At 43.4% G+C, this 26,246-nt stretch overlaps 1 protein-coding gene across 5 annotated transcripts in view; it reads right to left on the bottom strand.

The window, feature by feature from the left end:
- The window catches only part of arhgef10la (Rho guanine nucleotide exchange factor (GEF) 10-like a), a 108,109-nt gene that overhangs the window by 56,288 nt on the left and 25,575 nt on the right, over positions 1-26,246 (bottom strand). For all 5 annotated transcript variants that reach the window (XM_036950490.1, XM_036950492.1, XM_021569476.2 and 2 more), the window contains 8 exons: positions 25,634-25,750; positions 24,013-24,105; positions 23,051-23,221; positions 21,100-21,245; positions 17,407-17,579; positions 13,840-13,955; positions 12,516-12,643; positions 8,007-8,107 (listed from right to left, as the gene is read on the bottom strand). In XM_036950490.1, the coding sequence (XP_036806385.1) occupies positions 8,007-8,107; positions 12,516-12,643; positions 13,840-13,955; positions 17,407-17,579; positions 21,100-21,245; positions 23,051-23,221; positions 24,013-24,105; positions 25,634-25,750 (1,045 nt within the window). The remainder of the gene's footprint in view (positions 1-8,006; positions 8,108-12,515; positions 12,644-13,839; positions 13,956-17,406; positions 17,580-21,099; positions 21,246-23,050; positions 23,222-24,012; positions 24,106-25,633; positions 25,751-26,246) is intronic.

Below are 26,246 nucleotides of genomic sequence, written 5' to 3'. Positions count from 1 at the left end.
GGATGGCAGGAGAAAGCTGCCTGCCCCAATGCATAGTGCCAACTGTAAAGTATGGAGGAGGAATAATGGTCTGGGGCTGTTTTTTATGGTTTGGGCTAGGCCCATTTGTGGAAGCAGTTTGGGGAAGGCCCTTTCCTGTTCCAGCATGACAATGCCCCCATGCACAAAGCAAGGTCCATACAGAAATGGTTTGTTGAGATTGGTGTGGAAGAACTTGACTGGCCTGCACAAAGCCCTGACCTCACCCCCATCGAACAGCTTTGGAATGAATTGGAACGCCGATTGTAAGCCAGGTCTAATCCCCCAACATCAGCACTTTGTGATATCAGATCATGGAAAAAAGGCTTTATAAATACATTTGATTGATTGATCAGTGCCGACCTCACTAATGCTCTTGTGGCTGAATGACAGCAAGTCCCCGCAGCAATGTTCCAAAATCTAGTGGAAAATGTCCCACTGTGGAGGCTGTTATAGCAGCAAAGAGGGGACCAACGCCATATTAATGCCATTGATTTTTGAATGAGATGTTTGACGAGCAGGTGTCCACATACACAAAAAATACGTTCAATCAGTAAAAACTATATTTTTCAAGGCCTGAGGCACATTTTCAGTCACATTCACATTTCAGTCACACAAGCCCAAGAAACTGAAGCACTAGTACAGTCGGAAGTTTACATACACTTAGGTTGGAGTCATTGAAACTCGTTTTTCAACCACTCCACAAATTTCTTGTTAACAAACTATAGTTCTGTCTCCTAGAGATGAACGTACTTTGGTGCGAAAAGTGCAAATCAATCCCAGAACAACAGCAAAGGATCTTGTGAAGATGCTGGAGGAAACAGGTACAACAGTATCTATATCCACAGTAAAACGAGTCCTATATCGACATAACCTGAAAGGCCGCTCATTAAGGAAGAAGCCACTGCTCCAAAACCGCCATAAAAAAGCCAGACTATGGTTTGCAACAGCACATGGGGACAAAGATCGTACTTTTTGGAGAAATGTCCTCTAGTCTGATGAAACAAAAATAGAACTGTTTGGCCAGAATGACCATCATTATGTTTGGAGGAAAAAGGGGGAGGCTTGCAAGCCAATGAGCACCATCCCAACCGTGAAGCACGTGGGTGGCAGCATCATGTTGCGAGTGTGCTTTGCTGCAGGAGGGACTGGTGCACTTCACAAAATAGATGGCATCATGAGGCAGGAAAATTATGTGAATATATTGAAACAACATCTCAAGACATCAGTCAGGAAGTTAAAGCTTGGTCGCAAATGGGTCTTCCAAATGGACAATGACCCCAACCATACTTCCAGAGTTGTGGCAAAACGCCAAAAAGGACAAAAAGTGTGTGCGAGCAAGGAGGCCTGCAAACCTGACTCAGTTATACCAGCTCTGTCCGGAGGAATGGGCCAAAATTCACCCAACTTATTGTTGGAAGCGTGTGGAAGGCTAACCAAAACATTTGACCCAAGTTAAACAATTTAAAGGCAATGCTACCAAATACTAATTGAGTGTATGTAAACTTCTGACCCACTGGGAGTGTAATGAACGAAATAAAAGCTGAAATTAATCATTCTCTCTACTATTATTCTGACATTTAACATTCTTCAAATAAATTGGAGATCCTAACTGACCTAAGACAGGGCATTTTTACTAGGATTAAATGACAGGAATTGTGAAAAAGTTCAGATGTATTGGCTAAGGTGTATGTAAACTTCCGACTTCAACTGTCCATACATATGGAAATTATAAAGGTTAATACGGATGACTTTTTGGATGGTTAATGTCAAAACTATTTATTAAATTAAAGAAAATAGACATAGATGACAGGCGCATGGGTCCCCAGAGTTCGTGGGCCCCCCTGCCTTGCACTGGCTGCAGGGCTGTTTGGTATGCCAGTGCATAACAACCAGAATGCATAACATGAATCCTCCTGCTTTGAAATTGAAGGAGATTGACCAATGCCATTGTGGTAATTGCTACAGTACTTGAAACTGCAGCATGTAAGGACAATTATTTGTACTTGAACCTACAGCATCGTACAGAAAGCACATGGCCCGTCTCCTGTATTCTGCTCCCTGGTGCTTCACCATAGTGCTGGCTAGCAGTGGATTAAGAGGGCGTGTCAGAGTGTGTGCCGGGACGGTCAAGCCACACTCCACTTCTCAGGCGTTGTCTATCGATCGGTTGCTGGGGAGGAGAGTCTGACACACTTAGAGATAGCAGGGTAACCGCAGGCAACAGCCCCCTGCCTGCCCTCTGCTCCCTGTGGTGGGACTGATTGCTTGTCTCAATCATCCTTTCCACACTCCCCCCTCCCCCTTCCCTCCTTTCAATATCTCTCTTCATGCCTCCCTCCATTCCTCCGTCTCTCTGTCTCAGCGCCTCATCAAATCAGCAGTCCTAACCCTGCCTGGAAAGGCTGGAGGTCCGTACATTGAAATAGCAATTAATTGCTCTACAAAGAATCAACCCATTCATTAAGCTATGCTCTTGGCTATGTTATTATAGGACCCCCTCAGAAAGAGTAGGCTAACTTGAAGCGGCATGGGAGATGCTGTGGAACACATTGCTTTCCCCAATTCATATTATTAATGGCGCCCAGAGCTCTGAGTGCGCTGCAGCACCGATGTGGGGCAATTCTCCCATTCCATTTCCAGGCCTCATAACTGCACCATATGTGGTCTAAAAGTGACAAATGTTGTTTACTGGAGGCATCTGTTCTATATTCTATCTGTGATGTTAGGTCTCAGTGCTGGTCCCATCCTAAGTAAAATCTATCTCTACATCAGCAAACTTTTCATATCTGGCAGATTTTCGTACTGTATATATAATGTCAATGCCCAAGACAAAGAGTTACACTAAAAGACAACTCATGCTATAAATGTGCTTCAAATTGTACCTCAGGCATACAATTATATTCCTGTACTGTAGCTTAAGTGTAAGAAATTAGATGAGATGTGTGTTTTGAAAGTACACTTTGGGGATAGCATTTGGCACGACGCATATTCTGTGCGGTACAGTAAGGAGTGTACATGAAAACGTACCTGAGGGATATAAGTGTGTTAAATAAATGGCGGTAACAGTCATAAACGCTGGTACAGAGTTTGGCTCCAAAATTAGCTTTGTGATGTCTACTCGCTCACTAAACCATGCATAAAAGCGTTTGCTATTTGGGGCATCAGCCATTTGGAGACATTTTGGAGCATGGCACTCCTCTGTCCATACAGGATACAGCTGAGTGGAGTGCAACTGCTGATTGAACTGGAGGACTCCCCAGGGCGTGCATCAGGCCTGCATTACCATGAAATGACAGGAGAGCCTAGTGACTGCAGGCCATGCGTAAAATCGCATCAACAACTCCCTTATTGTAATTACATTTGGTTAAATGGGGAAGGCAAAGTGTGTGTTTAATGCAATTAACATGTAATTGACATTCTGGCCAGGTTGGTGTCGATTCATTCTCTTTCACACCAGAGATTCAACAAACAACGCCTCAATGGATTTTCCCCTAAATATGGAAATATGGCATGGAAACCTGCATAGACACATTTTCTCGGTGTTGATAAGTCTCTAAACCTATAGTTCTAATCTATGTAACTACCGCAATAATGCATAGTGAGCATTACCTGTGACATTAGGAAGCCAGAGAAATAAATGGATATGGAGTGCACAGGTAAAGTGATGGAGAGAAAGTCTTAGGGCAGGTCGTGATGTTTTGTATTAAAACATTCCAAAGACTGAACTTTAAATAGGCTGTTGAAAATGCATGTCCCTCTCACTGAATAGCTAGCTATCTGTGCTTCGGGGATCTTTACACTTAGACCACAACAGCCACTTATTAGTGTCAGCCCAGATTGTTATTTGCTCATCACCATAAAAACATTTTGTGAAGCATCGTGAACTTGGCATTGGGGAGGGTTGCCATTGTTGTGCAGCCAGTGTATTCTGCAAAAACATTCACTCTCCTAGAAAATGGATGACTTTTTGATTTTATTAGGATCCCCATTTGCTGACTCCAATGGCGATAGCAAGTCTTACTGGGGCCAAAATTGAAAAAGACATTACAGACGAAAAGGACATTCCAGACAAAAGACTTTACAATTTACATACATTTAAAAACATGAACATGTAGTGTGCGCGCATCTATCAATTACACATACATGTCAGTACATAAACACAAAAATCAAGTCACATGGGGGAGAGGCGTTGTGACGTGAGGTGTTGCTTTATTTCGTTTTTGAAACCAGATTTGCTGTTCCCTTGTGCTACATTAAGATGGAAGGGAGTCTCATGCAATCATGGCTCTGTATAATACTGTATGTTTCCTTGAATTTGTTCTGGACCTGGGAACTGTGAAAAGACCCCTGTTGGCATGTCTGGTGGGGTAAGTGTGTGTGACGACTATGCAAACAATTTGGAATTTCCAACACATGAATGTTTCTTATAAAAACAAGAAGCGACGCAGTCAGTCTTTCTTTCCTCAACTCTTAGCCAATAGAGACTGACATGCATAGTATTGATGTTTTCCTTATGATTACAATGAAGAGCAAAATGTAGCACACTGTTCTGGGCCAGTTGCAGCCTAAAAAAAATCAGGACTTGCTTCGTGGACTGTGGTGTCAAAAAAGCGTCTTCTCTTTCTCTTCTCACCATCTTTACACACAATTAATTAATTGTTTAAGTTTAAGTTTCAACCATGACATTTTACAATCTAGGGTAACACCAAATAATGTAGTCTCTTCAAACTTGCTCAACAGCCACACCATTCATTTCCAGATTACCAAATACAATGCTCTTAGTTTTAGAGATGTTCAAGACCAGTTTATTACTGGCCACCCATTCTTAAACTGACTGCAACTCTTCAAATCAAATCGTATTGGTCACATACACATGGTTAGCAGATGTTAATGCGAGTGTAGCAAAATGCTTGTGCTTCTAGTTCCGACCATGCAGTAATATCTAACAAGTAATCTAACAATTTCACAACAACTACCTTTTACACACAAGTGTAAAGGAATGAATAGAATATGTACATATAAATATATGGATGAGCGATGGCCGAACGGCATAGGCAAGATGTAGTAGATGGTATAGAATACAGTATATACATATGAGATGTAAGGTATGTAAACATTATATAAAGTGGCATTGTTTAAAGTAACTAGTGATACATTTATTACATCCAATTTTTTATTATTAAAGTGGCTAGAGATTTAGTCAGTATGTTGGCAGCAGCCACTCATTGTTAGTGATGGTTGTTTAACAGTCTGATGGCCTTGAGATAGAAGCTGTTTTTCAGTCTCTCGGTCCCAGCTTTGATGCACCTGTACTGACCTCAACTTCTGGATGATAGCGGGGTGAACAGGACGTGGCTCGGGTGGTTGCTTTCCTTGATGATTTTTTTGGCCTTCCTGTGACATCGGGTGGTGTAGGTGTCCTGGAAGGCAGGTAGTTTGCCCCCGGTGATGCGTTGTGCAGACCTCACTACCCTCTGGAGAGCCTTTTATGGTTGTGGGCGGAGCAGTTGCCGTACTAGGCGGTGATACAGCCCGACAGGATGCTGTCGATTGTGCATCTGTAAAAGTTTGTGAGTGTTTTTGGTGACAAGCCAAATTTCTTCAGCCTCATGTGGTTAAAGTGGCACTGTTGCACCTTCTTCACCACGCTGCCTGCGTGGGTGGACCATTTCAGTTTGTCCGTGATGTGTACGCTGAGGAACTTAAAACTTTCCACCTTCTCCACTAGGTTTGTTTAGAGAGTAGTGATTTCACTAGCAGCGGTTGATGATGCGTATATTGATGAATCATCAGAATACATGGACACACAGGCTTTGTTTCATGCCAGTGGCAGGTCATTGGTAAAAATAGAAAAGAATAGAGGGCCAAGAGAGCTGCCCTGCAGTACAACACACTTTACAAGTTTAACATTAGAGAAACTTCTATTAATGACAACCCTCTGTTTTCTACAAGATAGATAGCTCTGAATCCACAATATGGCAGAGGTTGAAAAGCTCTGCCAAAAGGATGATACAAGCACTTGGCAAAAGCTTGGGAAGCGGAGGGAACAACGCAAACCAAAATACCAAACAAATACAAAACAAACCACATCTCCACACTGTTGTTGTCCTAGCTCGTCTTAGAAAAACATTTTGTTTCTACGGTAATGGGATTGAGAATATACTACGCAGACTAAAGCTTTCAGAATGGTACTAAAATGTGTCTTGAAAGTAATTTGGCTTTGCATTTCGTCCAATGAGCGGCAGGTAGCCTAGTGGTTAGAGCATTGGGCCAGTAGCAGAAAGGTTGTTAGTTCGAAACGCAGAGCTGACAAAGTGAAAAGATCTGTCAATGTGCCCTTGATCCAGGGCACATTGATCCAGGCTCACTGCTGATTATGGCTGACCCTGGCCGTGAGCACACTCTCCGAGAGTGTCTCCGGGGGAGTTGGTATATGCAAAAAAAACATATTTCCATTTTCCATTTGTATAATACACGCTTGTGTGAAACTGGACAAATATAAGCAACCACCAAACAATTATCATATGGGTAGGGAGGTAGCTATGATTGATATAAGCTATATATATATGCTACAGTTTCTATAGATCCCATGTCCTAATCAGCACTCCTGCTGTGTTGTTGATGTAAGTGTGGGCAGCGGTGAATGGTGATTTTTTTTTATTCCTTTCTGACACAGTCAGACAACATCACAGGCTCTGCTGGAGAGCCTACAGATGTACTCCAGCACACAACCTCACACCCTGTGAGAGCTGCAGCATCATGCAGAGATCCACTTTATTGGTCTTTTCACTGGTATTTCTGAGGACAGATAGAGATATTCAGATGTCTGATGGAGAAACGAACACCGGGGATAGCCAAACTTAATCCCGGCCCCATCGGTCACTGTGTGAGTTGTCCCTTGGGGCTGCACAACAGGATGTTGTTCAATTGCATCTCTGGCTGCTCATCTGTAAAATGCATTTCATGTTGTGGTATTTAATCTGGTTCCAGTAACTTCCTTTGAAACCTTTACAGATCTGTGTGGGAGCTTACTGTGTAACCAACGGCCTCTGGGAGTTAAGCAGCCTAACACAGAGCAGTGCCCAAGCAACACAATATCAGAGCGCTTAGAGAGCAACACCATAGACGCAAAACCATGAGTGGGTTATGTGTGTGCGTGTATGTTTGGATGAGTGTATGCGTGTGTCAGGAGGGAGTGCCTGGGGTGATGGAATGATCATAATTCCTATTTCCCCATCACCCCAGGCACTCCCTCCTGACACACGCATACCCTCATCCAAACATACACGCACACACATAACCCACTCATGGTTTTGCAGGGAAGCTAGTGTCACCATGGCCAAATAATCAGATTAATATCATGTGCAGTAGCCCTGCCTGGCTCTGCACGGGCCAGTTGGTCAGAACATGCTTTGATGAACCTCCCAATGGATGGTCTCCAGAATCAATGGGTGGAGTCAGGCTATACAGCCAGGCTTTCGGTAGTGGGGAGGGGGAGACTGGAGTGGTAGGCAGTAGGAAAGCACAGTGCTGCTCCCTGCTGGAAAGGGACCAGCGCTGGTGCAGTCCCCTCAGACTGTGAGTGTGCTTTCATGCTCAGCTCAATATGGCCCAGCCTCTGAGGCCAAGCACACATTATACAGAACACACACATTATCCCTGAGGGAGGTCTTTGGTTAATCTGATTCAATAACACATATCACCAGACTTTCACTGAGCCAATGACCATAAAACAAACCACACAGGGCCTTAGCTGGAGCATGTGCCTTAACCACCGTGTCTGATATATTATTGCTATTTTGCAAGGATTTGTAAATTAAATGTTTTAACCACTACTCTATAAAGCCTAAACAACACCACAGAAATCAATTCACCATGTGTAATTTGCAGCTGTAAATATGTATTAAGTACGTAACTGGTGTTTTGTATCCACACCCCATTGATTTCAGTAAGGGTAAGGAAGGGTAATGTTATGTAGTACTCACGCTGTGCGACCTTGGCCAGGTGCAGCCGGTTGACCCAGGAGATCTTGCTGAGGGGACTGGGGGTGTTGAAAACCACCATGAAGCTGACGGGACGTCCCGACCTAGAGGGGAATACCCACACACACACACAACGTAAAACATCTGACTCATGCTCTGTGGGGACCTCATCACCATCACCTCAGCACTGCACTGGAAAATAGCCTAAAGCTGTAGGACTAGTGGCATAGTACTCCATAGAGCCAATCAATACACAAAGACAAATACCACAGACAAATGTCCTGCAAAGGCCAGTTCTTTTTCAATGACCACACAGACTAAAGAACAAGTTCCGGGTGCCAATTCAGACTTTCAAACCGAATTCCAATAAAGTCAAGTACTCTTTTGGTCTATGCAGGGTCATATAAGAAATGGCTCTGGGACTGAAGTCATCAGCTTCCAAACCCAGGACAGTGTTGCAGACTGGTCTGTTCTATGGATATATGTTGGGTTTCTTTAGATATCTCATGAGATTGTGATATGGTTGGATTATATGATTCTGGGCTCCTGATTGTGTAAACATATTTTTATGTGATTTCTTGAAGTGGTTTGTGCTGTATTTTACACATGTTGTAAACAAACCCCCCACTGGAAAACTAAAAACATACTGTCGTTTTATTCTAGTGTACTATAAGACTGCCTACTCCTCCCCGTTCGTGGCCCTTCTGGGAGCAGGAGGAGGAGAGAGAGGAGAGGGAAAGGGAGAAGAAAGTGTCAGAGTTCTATAACCACGGAGCTGTGACAAACAGCACATTTCTCCCCGTTTTAATCAGGATAGTGGAAGTGATGTGAAGGTCAGATGATGCAGCGCTCCGTCTGACCCTGAAGGTTGTCGTGCAGTCACCGCCGCACTGAGATGCCCAGATCAGAGAGGGGAGCATGAGCTGCTAACACACAAAGAAAAAGACCCTCTGCTCCTTGCCCCTGGACATGCCTTTTACACTCTGTGTAAAAGCCGACCGTTCTGGTCCTGCATGTGGGAACAACGTGATCCTTGAACGGGGGGAGCTCAGTGTAGAACTATAAAGGCCAAAGGCATCCGGTAGGGGCTCAGTACCCTGAGATCAGCAGCTGTGAACCAGCCACCAGGTTACCTCTCACAATGCCACACACATCAATTCACTGAAAATCCACACTAACACAAGGTTATAGTAACAGTACTGCACTTTCCATGTATAGCCTAACCACTGATCAAGCAACATTATGGACTAAACGTTCAAATCCTGTTGTTGCAGGATTATTTTGCTGTGACAATATAGGTAACCTTAAGATCCTACATCTGTATATGCAAAATACCTGTTTGTTTTTCCTCTGTTCTACATGAATAAACAGGGACACGGATACTACTTGCTTCAGGTTGAGTGCCAGGCTAAAAGATGCAACAGCAGTACACATCTCCAGTGACTCGATTCAGCAGCAGGCCTCCAGATAGCTGTTTTCCCTGAAAGTTGGCCCCATCTTAAAGGTGAAGCTCTCATACATTCCTCTCTGTCTCTCTGTATCTCTCTCCCTCTCTCTTCACTTAGCCAGTGAAGGTGCATTTGTCACTGTACCCAATGCCCTGCTTGTTAAAGAGACATTCCTGACACGCACGCACACACCCCACCCACACACACACACTCACAAAGGGAAGGCATTTCACATTCAGCCGTTCAGACATCATTAGAGGGTAATTGAGTGGAGAACGGTGTGCAGCCTGAGAATCTGCTTCTGTCATACCTGCCTGCTGCCCGGCCCGCACCCAATTCATTTTCACTCAGACAGAGTGAGAGAGTGAGAGCGAGAGAGTAGACAAGGACAGGAAGATGTAAGTAAGATCTCCAACTTCTTTGACAAAAGTGGAGCTTTCACACCGAGATGTAATTCATACCCTTCACTGCTTAAATACAGCAGAAGCAATTTGTTGAAGAACGAGAGAGACGAGACGAGAGGGGAAAGAGAGGGAGAACGATAAGAATGAAACTGCTCCCTTCATCGGATTGCCAGGAAGGGTAATACTCTATGCTCTCACAGCTCCAAACATGCTAAACAGAGCGGACTCTGAGTCCTCGGACCGGCTGATTGACAAGTGTGCTGGTGTGCTGGTACATGGGCAGAATGGGGAAGTAGAAATGGGGGAAGTAGGCATGGGGGAAATAGGCATGGGCACGCTGGCGGAACAGCGAACGGTGTGGAGTAAGATCCCAGCCCTGCAGCCTAGACCCGGACTGATACATGACTGTGGGTCATTGCTGTGGCACACATGGGACACTAACGCACAAGGACGGGACAGATGGAGTTGGAGTGAGTGCTGAGCGAGAGGCGGCACACACCTATTGTCCAGACATTGATAGAGGTCAGTCAGAGGCCCCTGTGGGAGATACAGTGTGCCTAGACCAGGACCTGGCTGGACTGGGAAAGTCACAACTTAGCTGCTCATTGAGAGAGGAGTAAAAGACATGCAGGTGGCATGCAGCAAGTCAAAGAATAGAGAACACTAGAGAAAATAAACCATGAGTCATCTGGCACAGCCTTGGCATTGACCCATGATTGCTGTTCTTTATACATTTGGCCTGTGTGTGTGTGGGTGCCTACAGCCATACTAAAGCAGCCATAGATAAAGCGAGTGCTAACGATGTGCTGACACATACCGCGGTGCCTTTGCGGCAGCAGTAGATTCCCCCCATGTCCTCAGCTCAGCCTGTCCCTGCTCTGTGAGAAGGGATGGAGGGAAGGGGAGGCTGTGATGTGCTGCCTTCCTGGCGATGGAAACGCTCCCAGGCTGACAGGAGAGGACTAACTTGGTACAGGCTGGACCCACTCTAACACCACCACTCTCACAGAGACACAACTAGACTGTGTAGAATATCAACGGGTAGAGAGAGAGATGCGCCACCTGTCACGCCCCCCCCCCCCCCCCCCCCACACACACACACACACACACACACACCACCACCAATCACCACCAACCCCTAGCCCTAAGGCCCTCTGCTGGCCCTGCCACCTCCAACCCACATCCCTGCCTGCCAAGCAACCAGACAGCCACCCGCCACAGAGGCCTGGCCTCAATTAGTCTGCTATCAGAGTCCCTGCCCAGCTCTCTCTCCTAAAGGAGCTCTCTCTTTTTCATCCTCAGGTTTTATCTCATGCTTCTCACAATCTACACTCTATACTAGAGTCCAGGTCTCTATAGGACTTCACTTGCTCAAAGCACCCCCCACTCAACGCTGTAGAAACCTGCTTATCTGTGTGGCAGAATGAGGTCTGTAGGCTGCTACAAACAAATACTGTTACACTATGTGATACTGCTCACAGAGATGGGTAGGGGATATCTCGCCCTGGTCCATGATGCTGCTAATGACATGGGTGGGGTAGTCCTCAAAATGGAAGCTGGGACCAACCTGCCTGCATGACATCTAGCTACACCAAACATTGAGTAAGCAGCTTGACCGGGCAGACCCATTGTGGCCCCACTGAGAGAGGGGGGGGGGGGGGGGCGGGGGGTACCAATCTGCAGTGCTCTGCTGCTCAAGCTGTCACCTTAGGTTTGATAGGGACATTTAGGTCTTTGCTGATAGGTGTCCCCCTTTATCACCCTACCTAGCCATGCTCCCGTGGTGGAGGTGGATCAAGGTCTCTTTCCCTCCCTGTTCCTGATACTCCCCTCCTCCTCCTCCTCCTCTCATCCTCCACACACTAGCAGCCACAGCACGACTCCCTCTTTAATCTGTCTTCATTCTCGATCCACCTCCTCTACTCTCAGCTGAGTCCGTAGCCACTTCAGCACAATACGATAAGCACATTCAGACTCACCACAGTGAGACAGAATTACATAAGCTCCCATTAGACCTTTAGATTTGGTACATCTAAAAATTACAAAATGAGCTGTCAGTCAAAGACCACTTCCTGTGTGTCCTTGAGGTGAACTACAATAACATTTTTTTTAAAGGATTCTGAACAATTGAGAAACACATTTAATCTATGAAAATAACATGGCTAATGCTGTCAATTATTCCATTTGAGTTCTCAAGGAAGTGAATACTGTATGTAACGATCAGTTAATGTCCCATCGTGGTGTGCAGTCCAGACCTCATTTGCCAGCCAGCTGTGGCAGAGGTGGGTGGGGGCAGGCTTTTAACACTGGCTGAGCATAATGCCAGGTAATGTGCTCTTTGAGGGTAAGTGAACGCAGCATCAGGCTCCTTCATCATCATAACGTTAGCGCTCAGGCACATTAAAATACTTGTCACCAGCTATTATCTTTATGTGCTCATGTGACGGCCTGTTTTCCGAGTTATGGATTAGGCTATTTCTCCAGCAACCTGTTTTCTGGAGTCAAGGCGGCAGTGTAAAACAAGCCCTCGCAGTTCAATTTGGCCCTTTTAAATCATAAAATCACACAAGTGAAGATAGTGGATGAAATCCACACATTGGATGGTACTACAGTATGGCTGACTTTAACACAAGGTCCTGTAATATTGAGGTAATACTCACTTGTCTGGTCTTCCAGGCACCTGCAGGCGTAAGCGGCACTTGTTGGCACTCTGAATCTGATCCTCCTTGATCCGGATGAGTCTCTGGAGAGCTAGACACCAGTCCTGGGCCACGGTCGTGTTCAGGTTCTATGATCCACAAACACATAAGAACATCCAGCTGTGACATGAAAATATAGCAGTACATACTCCCATGTGCATGCTATGCTGCTTCCATTCACAACCTTCCATTCACAACCATAATATAAGTATGCCATGCTTATAGTCACACCATCATGCATGGACTATAATGACATACACTCTCTATTATTAAAAGAACCGACCACACCCTCCTCATAAAACTGCTCTGATTTATACACCCTTTCATCAACCCATGGCCAAAGTACTTTCATACCATCAAATATAACATTTACACATCATTTACACATTAAATATAATCAATCAACCATGCAGAAGTATTTCCTATATTTGTTTGTTGGAAATTTATATTATAACTGGGTAGGGTGTGAAAATCAGTAATATGGAGAAAAGCCGATTGTACTCCACCTAAGGACATTGTGGTCATTAAAAACAGAGGCCACCTTTCCACTGAGAGGCTCTTTGGTGATTGCTGGAGTACACTGTGACTATGTTATGTACAGTGACTTTAAAGTCATGATGGCAGACAGACACACTACTGAGGTGTCCTGAGAGAGGCACTCCGTTCTTCAGGAGGTAGGCTCAGAGATGTGACAGATTTGAAGGGTCACATATGATCACTATTGTGGCACTGTTTGCATGGGGATATTGAATGAATTCATGATGGTATCAATTGATGATTCGAGAAAGATTTGTAGCTTTTCTTTGCTCATATTTGAATTGCATTTTGAATCTCATTGTGAAGGTTTCCGGAAAGAGATGACCCCAAATGCCCTTCTTCTCTATCTATGTGTAATTAACATAGTTGTTGTTGTACAGCACTGAGCATTTTACAAAATACTTTGTGTTATGCGTTCTCAGGGATTTAAACCTGTAGTTAGTTGGGTTGTAGTAGAAACAAATCGCCTTTGATCAACCTTACATTTGCAAGCAGTATTTAGAAATATCAGCTTTATTAATAATTTGTCAAGCTGCAAATGAAATATATTTCAAGTAAAAAGCAGTGCTTTTGGAGGTCAGATTGCATGTTTTTAAAGTGGGTAATTTGGACATAGACTTTTGTGAGTAACTCTGAAGCAGTCTGGGCTGTGTAGTGATGCGAAAAATTACTATAGTAGACCCACAGGTTGCGGTTTGGGCTGTGTTCTAAGTAGTGAAGTGGGGTGGGGTAGTGTGGTGGGGTGTACCTGGTATGTCCCCTGTAGCGTTCCCACCAGTAGTGAGATCTCCTCTACCACAGACAGGTCGTGCTGCAGCTCCTGGAGCTCCTGGTAGAGCCGAGGAGGACCCAGGATCACCTTCCCTGTGGACAAAACACAACATGGCATGTCACACTACAGTACACACATCAACAGGTTACATTATTAACATCAAATCAAATGTTATTTGTCACATGCTTCGTAAACAACAGGTGTAGACTAACAGTGAAATACTTATGGGTCCTTTTCCAACAATGCAGAGTTAAAGATTTAAACCAAAAATGTTTTTGAAATAGTGACACGAGGAATAAATCCACAGTGAATAACAATAGTGTGTGTGTGTGTGTGTTGGTGTGTGTGTGTGTGTGTTGGGGTGTGTGTGTGTGTGTGTTGGGGTGGTGTGTGTGTGTGTGTTGGGGTGTGTGTGTGTGTGTGTTGGGGTGTGTGTGTGTGTGTGTGTGTTGGGGTGTGTGTGTGTGTGTGTGTTTTGGGGTGTGTGTGTGTGTGTGTGTTGGGGTGTGTGTGTGTGTGTGTGTGTGTGTGTGTGTGTGTGTGTGTGTGTGTGTGTGTGTGTTTGTGTGTGTGTGTGTGTGTGTATGGGTAGAATCCAGTGTGGGTCCTTTTGGTTCCAGACTTGGTGCACTGGTACCGCTTGCCGTGCGGTAGCAGAGAGAACAGTCTATGGCATGGGTGGCTGGAGTCTTTGACAATGTTTAGGGCCTTCCTCTGACACCGCCTGGTATAGAGGTCCTGCTTGGCCCCAGTCATGCGCTGGGCCGTACTCACCACTCTCTGTAGCGCCTTACGGTTGGGTGCTTTGTAGTTGCCGTACCAAGCGGTGATGCAGCCAGTCAAGATGCTCTCAATGGTGCAGCTGTATTACTTTTGGGGGATCTGAGGGCCTGTTCCAAACTCCTCGATGTTATTGGATAAATCCATGGAATATATACCAGTCTATGCTAGGGAAATAATCCTGTAGCTTTGCATCTACTTCATCGGAACACTTCTGTATTGAGTACATCACTGGTACTTGCTGAATTTGTGCTTGTAAGCAGGAGGATAAATGTATGGTCTGATTTGCCAAAGGGAGGGTGAGGGCCTTGTAAGAGCTCAAGTTCAAACAACTATTGCAATCCCCAATGGAACTGCAATTCTTTACTTTCCTGAACTACAATCACTAGTAGAAGTACCAAAGGAGATCAATATTTGATGGATCGATCACTGACGTTATTTGTTGAATGATCTGAATGTAATCTGGATGTATAACTAAAAAGCAGATAGAGAAATGTGGCCATTTGAACGTGAGATTCACCAATCAATTTGGGAGCATACTGTCTTCACATTCTCCGTCTCCAACCTCAGGGGATCAATAGTCCTGCCTCTCACTCCCATTCTCCCTCCTTTCTGCCCTGGCCCACATCTCTACACACCGCTCCAGGAGAGTGACGTTATTACATTTGCAGCAAGATGTAGCTGTGGAGCTGTCCTGTCCTGTGCTGTCACCACAACTACATAATCAAGTAGCTATGGAGCTTCGTCAAAATGCAGGTTACTGAAGCATGGTCCTTTGTGGGAGTCTCGTGGCTTGTAGAGCTAGGTGTGTGGTTGTATCCACAAATAGACAGAGAGAGAGCCAGCGAGAGTGGAGAGAGGCAAGTATTGTTATCTTAAAGAGAGCCTTTGTAACCTTTGGGGATTTAATGGGATCTCTGACACGGACGGGCACAGACATCTGTCATCTGTGAGACACGATCAATAGCAGACATCTGAATATAAAGAGGTGTGCCTGCCGTGATCCTCTGTACACAATGGCTTCCCTGAACCTGTGAGGCTTTGGGATTCGCTGGCACACAGGTCCGCTGTGTCCCCGCACGCCTGGAGTTGGACTCAGCCCTGGAGGTGAATGTGCTGAGTTGTAATCCAGCGTAATCCCGTTGGTGTGGCAGGATTGGTTTTCACACTCAGACAAGGTTATTCACAGTGGCCGCCGGGCACGTAGCAGCAAGGCAGGGCTGAGCCCACAGGGGCCCCTGCCCATCCTTCCAAGGGCAGCCACCTCATGTAACAACAGCCAGCAGGAATATCCATGCAGCTGGTGCTGCATCCAGCTCTGGGAACTAACCTGAGGGAATTCACAGCAGCCACTGCTTCCAAATCCCCAATATAGAGAGATAGAGACTGGGACACAGAGAGAGACTGGGACACAGAGAGAGAGACTTGCTTTGGCAATGTTAACACATGTTTCCCATGCCAATATAGCCCATTGAATTGAATTGAATTGAATTGAATATAGAGAGAGAGAGAGAGAGAGAGAGAGAGAGAGAGAGAGAGAGAGAGAGAGAGAGAGAGAGAGAGAGAGAGAGAGAGAGAGAGAGAGAGAGAGAGAGAGAGAGAGAGAGAGAGAGAGAGAGAGAGAGAGAGAGAGAGAGAGAGAGAGAGAGAGAGAGAGACTGGGACACAGAGAGAGAGAGAGAGAGAGAGAGAGAGAGAGAGAGAGAGAGAGAGAGAGAGAGAGAGAGAGAGAGAGAGAGAGAGAGAGAGAGAGAGAGAGAGAGAGAGAGAGAGAGAGAGAGAGCGAGAGAGATCTCTTCTCCATCAATAAAGGAGGGGACTAGGGCAAGAGATGAAAAATGTGTCAATTTCTCACAAAGCCGTGGGAGCGTGGGATTTAGGCAGGACGCCCCGCCGAATTACATCACAGGGGACGGGGAACTATAAATAGAGGGGCCAGCCTGTGTGACTGGCAGACTGGAAAGTAATTCAACAGATGCACAGAGGAAAATTCCTGGAAAGGCATGATTAAGGGAATGGCTTGCATTGGGCCAGTGCAAAATGTTTTATTTAACCATAGCTTTTCAAACACGAGAGAGAGAGAGAGAGAGAGAGAGAGATATTTAAATGTACAGTTAAATGATCTCACAGTGTTGTAAGGCTTAATCTGCAGAGAATCTAAGCCTAATCTTGGCCTCCTTGTTAAACTGTTTGTCTTCGCTGAGCGTGACACGGTCAGGCGCTACTGTAAAAGTCGCCATTAATATTGAAGTCATGGAGCTCCAACTTTAAAAGGCTGTTCCATTACATCCTGATAAGGCATTGTATCTTCTCCTTTACATGGCACATTTATCAGGGATCTCTCCACCAAGCTGTATGCGCTGTGAGGGGGGGTAAAAGGACTCCATTCGATTCCTATCTAGTGCTGCAGCTTCTCTAATTGGAGCTGGAGAGGAAGGGAATAATCTCTGCAGATTGATGACACCACTCCAGATATGTTTGTGGTCTATCAGAGAGTGAAATGAGACTGTGGAGGGTGCGGCAATGTTTTCCATCATCGCTATTCTTTTCACAAACACATCCTCAATCAGAGTGACAGCCCTGTGTCACCAAAATTCACTTGGACAGTTGACAGTAGGAAACTGATTAGAGGGCTGTGCTGAGTCAGATCATGGGGCTGAGACTAGGAGTCTGGCCAAGTGATGAGATTAACTGGACTACATGTAGGAGATGATGAACAGGGATAGAAAGGTCATGGAAGGATGACTCGGGAGGCTTACCAACCTGGGGGACAGGCACTGCCAGGGTGCTTGGCACCGCCATGCTGGAACAAGGTATCCTTGGCCTGGGAGGTCTCCTGACCCACCTCCACCACCTGGACCTGCAGCAGGGGGGCACTCCACTTCATTGTGTACTTTGGCCCAACAGGGACCAGGCTGCTGATATCAGGGGGCCCCCTGGTGGTGGAAAAAATAATACAAGTTAAATCAAAGCTCTTCCCAGCATTCCTCTCCTCCTAACAGAAGCACTAATCCCAAACCACCAACAGGAGGAGAACCGAGGTGTCACTCTTTGAATTATCACAAAAATAGCTGGAGAGCAGAATTAGAATCTGTCTGATCAGCAGTGTTCACGACAGAAGCAGGACCCCCGGCTGTGAGCAGGGTTCATTTTATATTCATATATTCCTGTAATCAAGCACACAATCAACATTGTGATCAGTTTGTCAAGATTCTAGAGGGCAGGCAAAGTCAACTTCAGGGGAATCAAGTTGAACAAAACATGGGGTGATAATTACTTTGAAGGCTGAACAAGAGAGCTTTGAGGTATGAACGTCTCAGACAGGAGCTTTGCAAATAGAGGAAAATCTTTCCTGTTTACCTTCAGCTCTGAGAAGATGTGATCAATGGTGCTGTCATAGAGGATAAATTGGAGAGGCACCAAGAAATATGTTGTGTCAGTAATCTAAGACTCCTGTTGCTCTAGTTAAGCTGCCTGCCATTTGTTAAAAGCTGATAAAACTCTGGTAACTCCAGATAGTGCTAAAGAACGCTATATTACTCTTTGCTATGCAGTTTGCCTAAATATATCCCTGCAAAGCCTTGTAGGCTGAGCCTTGTGGTGCTAATGCTGTGGCGCCGAGAAGGTGTTTGTGTATTTTCACTGAAGAGCTGTTTAGCAGAATTTATTCTACTCTACAGAGACACCAGACTTGTTCCATGTCATTTCAGCAAGCCATGACACCCACTATCTCAGATTGTTCTGAAAATTATTTCTGTAGTTAGAAACCGATAATATTAGCAATCCTGCAACATTATTTTGTGGAAATATAATTTAATCTCTGAGAAATGTAGCTAATTTGTTGCACTGAAATTGGCCATTTTAAATTATTAGGCTTCATTTAATATTTAATAAATATAGAAGCATAACATCCGATTTGGACCACATTTTTTCTAACAATGCGTAAGACCTGAAGATTCCAAAGAAATGGCCAGAAGCCACCCAATGACCCCCCACGCCAATCCCAACCCAACAACAACTACACAAGATCAGTTCACTATGTTTGACAAGTAGTATGGAGCTACAGCTTGGAGTATTGTTTCTTCATCTTATAGTGCCTTCAGAAAGTATCCATTCCCTTTGACTTATTCCACATTTTGTTGTTTTACAGAGCATGAATTCAAAATGGATTAAATAGATTTTTTTCTCACCCATCTACACACATTACCACATAATGAAATACAAAAATATCTCATTTACAGATTGTATTCCTGAGTATTCCTATTTCCTCACATCCCTGAGTCAATACATGTTCGCATCACCTTTGGCAGCGATTACATACTCTGAGTCTTTCTGGGTAAGTCTCTCAGAGTTTTGCACACCTGGATTGTACAATATTTACACATTATTCTTTTTAAAATTATTCAAGTTCTGTCAAGTTGGTTGTTGATAATTGCTAGACAGACATTTTTAGGTCAAAACTGTAACTAGGCCACTCAGGAACATTCAATGTCGTCTTCATAAGCAACTCCAGTGTATATTTGGCCTTGTTGAGGTTATTGTCCTGCTGAAAGGTGAATTTGTCTCACAGTGTCTGTTAGAAAGCAGACTGAACCATGTTTTCCTCTAGGATTTTGCCTGTGCTTAGCTCTATTCCGTTTCTTTTTATCCTAAAAAAAACTCCTTAGTCCTTGCCGATGACAAGCATACCCATACCATGATGCTGCCACCACCATGCTTGAAAATGTGAAGTGTGGTACTCATTGATGTGTTGTGGTTGCCCCAAACACAACACTTGGTATTCAGGACATGAAGTTAATTTCTTTGCCACATTTTGTGCAGTTTTACTTTAGTGTCTTATTGCAAACAGGATGGATGTTTTGGAATATTTTTTATTCTGTACAGGCTTTCTTCTTTTTACTCTGTCATTTAGGTTAGTATTGTGGAGTAACTACAATGTTGTGGATCCATCCTCAGTTTTCTCCTGTCACAGCCATTAAACTCCATAACTGTTTTGAAGTCACCATTGGCCTCATGGTGAAATCCCTGAGAGGTTTCCTTTCTCTCTGTCGACTGAGTTAGGAAGGACTTCTGTATCTTTGTAGTGACTGGGTGTATTGATACACCACCCAAAGTGTAATTAATAACTGTACCTTGCTCAAAGGGATATTCAATGTCTGCTTTTTTTACCCATCTACCAATAGGCGCCCTTCTTTGTGAGGCATTGGAAAACCTCCCTGGTCTTTGTGGTTGAATCTGTGTTTGAAATTCACTGCTCGACTGAGGAACCTTACAGATAAGTGTATGTGTGGGGTACAGAGATTAGGTTGTCATTCAAAAATCATGTTAAACACTATTATTGCACACAGAGTGAGTCCATGCAGCTTATTATGTGACTTGTTAAGCACATTTGTGCTCCTGAACTTATTTAGGCTTGCAATAACAAAAGGGTTGAATATTTATTGACTCAAGATACTTCAGCTTTTCATTTACAATTCATTTGTACAATTTTGACATTATGGGGTATTGTGTATATGCCAGTGAGACAAACACATTTTTTTTAAATCAATTTTAAATTCAGGCTGTAACACAACAAAATATGGGACAAAGTCAAAGGGTGTTCATATTTTCTTTAGTATGTAATGCATTCTCTGTGAATTTGGTCATGTTTTCACCCCCCTGGTGAAAGTCCTAATATAGGTACCATTTACTTGCATTGGAAACCAATATGTAATTTTGTAATTTGGGTGAACTATTCCTTTAACATTGAGGTGGGGTGGATTCTTTTTTTAATATAATCTAATAGCAGGAACAGCACCATCTAGTGGTCTGAACCTGGTCATATCAGAATGTAGGATGGGATATAAACCTAAAAACTTCAATGACTAACTTCTCTGAACAGGGGGGGGAATCCCTAAATTCACTGAGAATCCATTACATAGGATGAAGAAACAATACTCTGAACTGCAGCTCCATACTACTTGTCAAACAATAGAGAACTGATACTGTATACTCGTTGTTGGCGTGGGGTTGTTTTTTCTTCTTTCTTATTATTTCACCTTTATTTAACCAGGTAAGTCAGTTGAGAACAAGTTCTCATTTACAATGAGGTGGTCTGTGAGAGACAATGGGGGGGGGGGTCTGTGAGAGACAATGGGGGGTCTGTGAGAGGCTTTTGACCATTTCTTTGGAATCCTCATGTCTAACTCATTGTTCTATTTTGGGGGGTCGAAATCGGATGTTATGTATTATATTTATTTAATATTATATGAATACTATCATTTAAAAATCGCCAATTTCGGTGCATCCAATTAGCTTAATTATTCAGAGATCAAATTACATTTCAACTAAATAATGTTGCAGGAATGCTTATCTTATCTGTTTTTAACTACAGAAAGGATTTCAGAACAATCTGACATGGTGGGTGTTGAAATCGTCTTTCTTGTTCTTTTTGAGGTGGAACCACCCACCACTTACTTGATGTTGATGTTGGCACAGATGAGTATGTCGTTGAAGAGGAAGACTTTGCGCTCCTTAGACTTCAGGACCTGGCCACGCTCCCCGTACACCGTCTCAATCAACGTCTCACAAAGCACCAGTGACCCCTGGTCTGAGTTCAGTTGCTAAAGGGACAGAGCAATCAGGACAATGTCTCAAGACACATCACAAAGTGCCAATTCCCCAGGGTTTCAGTTCAATTGCTAAGGAGCACAGCAGGCAGGCTAAAGTCTGGTTAAGTGAGTGTCTCATTGGGAATCAGTAGCAGATCAAGGTAGGGTTGTGCAGTCAGGGCAAACAGAACACATTCACACACACACACACACATTCACACATTCACACGCTCACACACACACACACACACACACACACACACACACACACACACACACACACACACACACACACACACACATGCTCACACACACACATTCACACGCTCACACACACACACACACATTCACAGAAATGTTGTTGTATACTACAGTATGTGAAAACACACAAGGCATACTTTCCTAAAGTGCATGGCAAAGGGTAATATAACAGGAAGTAGTTGTATTACTTGGTCCAGTAACTTCTTATTTTCAGCTGAATCAATAGTCAGTTTTATAAATTCTAAAACAATCTTCTGAAAAAAAATTCATTACAACAACAGTAAAGCCGAAAGACTGAACAAACACTAAAGTACAAATATATAACTCCGATACAGTGTCCCACTTTAATGTTTATGTTTGTTCCATACCCTCACAATTTTATGAATAATACATTTGTGTTTTGTCCATATTACAATACACATTGCTCTACATCCTGTCACATCTCACAAAATTGATTGTTATATCTGTGGGGAATCAGTAACAGTGCTTGGAGTTTGTTCAGATGGCTTGGGAAATGAGTCATTAGTCAAACAGTAGCCTGTCTTCTATGATCACAGAACTACAGCACCCTCAACAGGCAGACAGATGTAAGTTATGGAAGGGCCCCTCAGAAGTGTCAACCATGTGTATGCATGAGTGACTGTTTTGTGTCAGAGAGAGTAAAATGGAAACCTCAACCTGTTCCCACTCACAGAGTTATCTCCCCTATTCCACTGACTTAGATACTTAGAGACAAATAATTAATATTTCACTGGATGGTTATGGAAGAGAGCTGCTTCCTATTGCAATTCTGCAGTCTCACTGCAATAAATGGAATTATGTGTGGAGCAGACGAGATTGGCCGAATCAGCTCATCTCAGACCTCTGGAAAATTCACCATCATGGACCAGTAGAAAGAAAGAGAGCGAAGGAAGGACAGAGAGAGAGAGAGAGAGAGAGAGAGAGAGAGAGAGAGAGAGAGAGAGAGAGAGAGAGAGAGAGATGAAGAATGAGAAAGAGAGAAAGAGATGGAGAGGGAAGAAAATAACAGCAACAGGAAAGGAGGGGGGAGGTGGAAACGAGAGGGAAAGGAGAAGGCGAGAGACTGGGGAGAGATAACTCTCTCACGGTTTCCAATTAAATGTCTCATTTACCCCCTAATTCCTCTTATTCAGAAATGCATTTGTTCAGATTTGCAGTGTCTAGACTGTAATTCCAGTGTGGTAATGGAGAAGAAACGCCCCTGCCGTGGTGTTTGGATGCTGTTCAGGGGCGATAATGGGCATCATTTCTGGGCAATGATTTTTCTAAATAAAAATGATTTCCTAGACTGTCTGGGATGGTAATGTAAGTGATGGCTATATAGCCTAATGCATAGATGTTTAGCTCATGCTTATACCACAGTGGGGTTAGAGGAAGGGCTCTGGGGTTTAGCCACATAGTGAGCAGGTTGATTACTGTGTGTGTCGTTGTGTGTGTGTGCAAGTGTGTGTGCATGCATGTGCATGCTATGCCGTGCATGTGCTTTCTGTGTTTGTGCAAGTGTGTGTCCATGTGTATCGCAGTGGTTCGGTCACCTTGCAGAGCAAGCGGTCGCTGACACTGCGTGCTAGCTGCTGAGTCTCAGCTATTTGGTCGGCCACACGTTTCTGTTCATTCAGCTTCTCGGCCAGCATCTCCAGTTCAGTCAGAGCCAGCTGCACAGGCAGGCGGTCTACGTGACCCTTAGGTGTGTTCTTCAGCATGTCCTAAGAGACAAACACAGAAACAAACATTAAATAAAGTGAATAGGTGTGTGTGTGTGTGTGTGTGTGTGTGTGTGTGTGTGTGTGTGTGTGTGTGTATGTGTAAGGCCCAGAGCAATGTAAAAGCCCATCGTTTAAGTTTTCATATTTATCAAAAAAAAACAAGGATTTATTGAGCTTCATCACAGATCTGTGTGTGTGTGTGTGTGTCTGGCTTACCTGAAACTGTGTGTTCTTGTGGACCTGCAGAAATATGTCCTTGTATTCTGTGTGTGAGTCCCAGAAGGGTTTAACTGCTTTAAATTGAGTTCCCTGTGTAATGTATGATTTAACACAGACACTCCCTCTCCGGAGTCTTGAGTTTTAGGCAAGAGGAAAACGCCTAATTCATATTCATAACTTATCTTTGAATTCATGGATAATCGATGCCTACTGAGGGATGAAATGAGGTACTGCTGTTCCAGTACGCAAGTTCAAATCAAAATCTTTGCACACACAATCTTGAGAGAGGATGAGTAAAGGAAGAAAAAGGAGTTGACTGCATGAAAAGCTAATATGGTTATGCACTTGGCAGCCCTAGCTAAGTAGAGCCATGCCTGGTGTTGGATTTAGAAAATGTTGCTATAGTAGATTTCATCTGCCCAATGTACAGTATCATGCCATGTGCAGAACTCTTGATTAGGTCAATAAAACATTGTCTGGTGTAAATCTCAGATTGTTTATATTTATGTTTTCTAATATGACATTATCTAGTCACTGTTAGCAGTGATAAAGATTCTGGTAAAGGCATATACCTGCAGTAATAGGATGAACTGGGGAAAGCGTTGGATGGGCTTCACCATGAGGCCGTACAGGGTGATCCGATCAATACTGGACGCCTGCTTCTTCTACACAACACAGGACAAGTAGGTTTACATAAACAACATAGCATAGTACAGTCAGAAGATAATCCATACACTATAAGAAAGATACCTTTAGTGCTTATTCAGAGGAACAAGATATATAGAGTTTAGGAGTGTGGGAGTAGGAGTGGGTTTAGGTTAGTAAGGTGTGGAGAAACAGACTTTGGTGTCTGTGCGGGTCAGTAGAGAATGAGTAAAAGGAGGTGGTCAGTGTACAGTATATGGGTGTGGGTGTAGGTCATAACACAGGGAGTGAAGTCCTACAGCTGTGTATGAATAGAAAACTGCTGATAATAACAGCCACAATGTGCTACACTGACATCATCCGAACAGGTTCATCATTAAATACAATTTAAATACAGTTTACTGTGTGAAACTTCAGGTTTGAGAAGGTGCACTGTACAGTATGTAAGAGTTGCTAATTGCTAATGTTGTTTTTATATATACATCGTGTTGTTTTTATATATATATATATATATACAGTGAGGGAAAAAAGTATTTGATCCCCTGCTGACTTTGTACGTTTGCCCACTGACAAAGAAATGATCAGTGTATAATTTTAATGGTAGGTTTATTTGAACAGTGAGAGTCAGAATAACAACAAAAAAATCCTGAAAAACACATGTCAAAAATGTTATAAATTGATTTGCATTTTAATGAGGGAAATATATATACAGTGGGGCAAAAAAGTATTTAGTCAGCCACCAACTGTGCATGTTCTCCCACTTAAAAAGATGAGAGAGGCCTGTAATTTTCATCATAGGTACACTTCAACTATGACAGACAAAATGAGAAAAAAAAATCCAGAAAATCACATTGTAGGATTTTTAATTTATTTATTTGCAAATTATGGTGGAAAATAAGTATTTGGTCACCTACAAACAAGCAAGATTTCTGGCTCTCACAGACCTGTAACTTCTTCTTTATGAGGCTCCTCTGTCCTCCACTCGTTACCTGTATTAATGGCACCTGTTTGAACTTGTTATCAGTATAAAAGACACCTATCCACAACCTCAAACAGTCACACTCCAAAGTCCACTATGGCCAAGACCAAAGAGCTGTCAAATGACACCATTTTGTCTGTCATAGTTAAAGTGTACCTATGATGAAAATTACAGGCCTCTCTCATCTTTTTAAGTGGGAGAACTTGCACAATTGGTGGCTGACTAAATACTTTTTTGCACCACTGTATATCGTTTTGTTTTTATATGTATATATATATTGTGTTATATATATATATATATATATATATATATATATATATATATATATATATATATATATATATATATATATATATATATATATATAAAACGAAGGATTTCGAGTTGTTGAAAGAGAAACAATAAAGCAACTACATTTTTAACCAAGTATCAAGACACTAGTAGAATATAGTATAATATAAGAGCCTAATTAAATAGTAGCTGTGACCGTTGGTTAGAGAGTATTTAAAGGAAAATAGAGTGTATTAGAGAGAAAAAAAGCACATGGACAAGTCTACTTTGTAACTCACCTTTAAGAATTCCAGGAAAGCTGGTTTGGACATGCATGCCTTTTTTATGAGGGCCATGGCATTGGTGAAGTTATTGACATAGTCACTGTAAACATCTAGCACCATGGACTTGGAAAACTGTGGAAACCCAGAAAGGTGGGATTATGGGAAACACAAAACCTTTGGATATCAGATCAGGAATCTGGTGGCTTTTTCATGAAACAAATGATTTCAGGGACAAGTCATGTTTGGTTATTTGATCTGTGAAAACGTCTGACAATATCTTTTTTCTGACAGATCTTCGAAGTTCCTAGAAGTTCAACAGCTCATCTAGTAATCCTAATACTGGAAATCCACAGGTCATTTCAATGTTGCGGAGGGTAGAAAATGGCCATTTAAATGTGGTATTTAACACCCCGATCTGTTAACACCCTTCACAATCCTTTAGAGGGGGTGAGGTGGGGATGTTGAGACGCGGCTGTGACAGCACAGTCCTTCGTTCTCCTTTGATTAAACACTAAGCGGGCTGCTGACAGCAGCAGTAGCTGGAGGAGCAGTAGCTGGAAAATTACCCAGTCTCACATAGAAATTAACCCTTTACTTCACCTGCTCTTCAAGCCAGGCAAAAACAACA

The sequence above is a fragment of the Oncorhynchus mykiss genome, chromosome 17, assembly GCF_013265735.2.
Source record: "Oncorhynchus mykiss isolate Arlee chromosome 17, USDA_OmykA_1.1, whole genome shotgun sequence".
NCBI lineage: Eukaryota > Metazoa > Chordata > Actinopteri > Salmoniformes > Salmonidae > Oncorhynchus > Oncorhynchus mykiss.
Note: the sequence above shows the minus strand (reverse complement) of the source record. Positions and strands in the feature narration are given on the sequence as shown.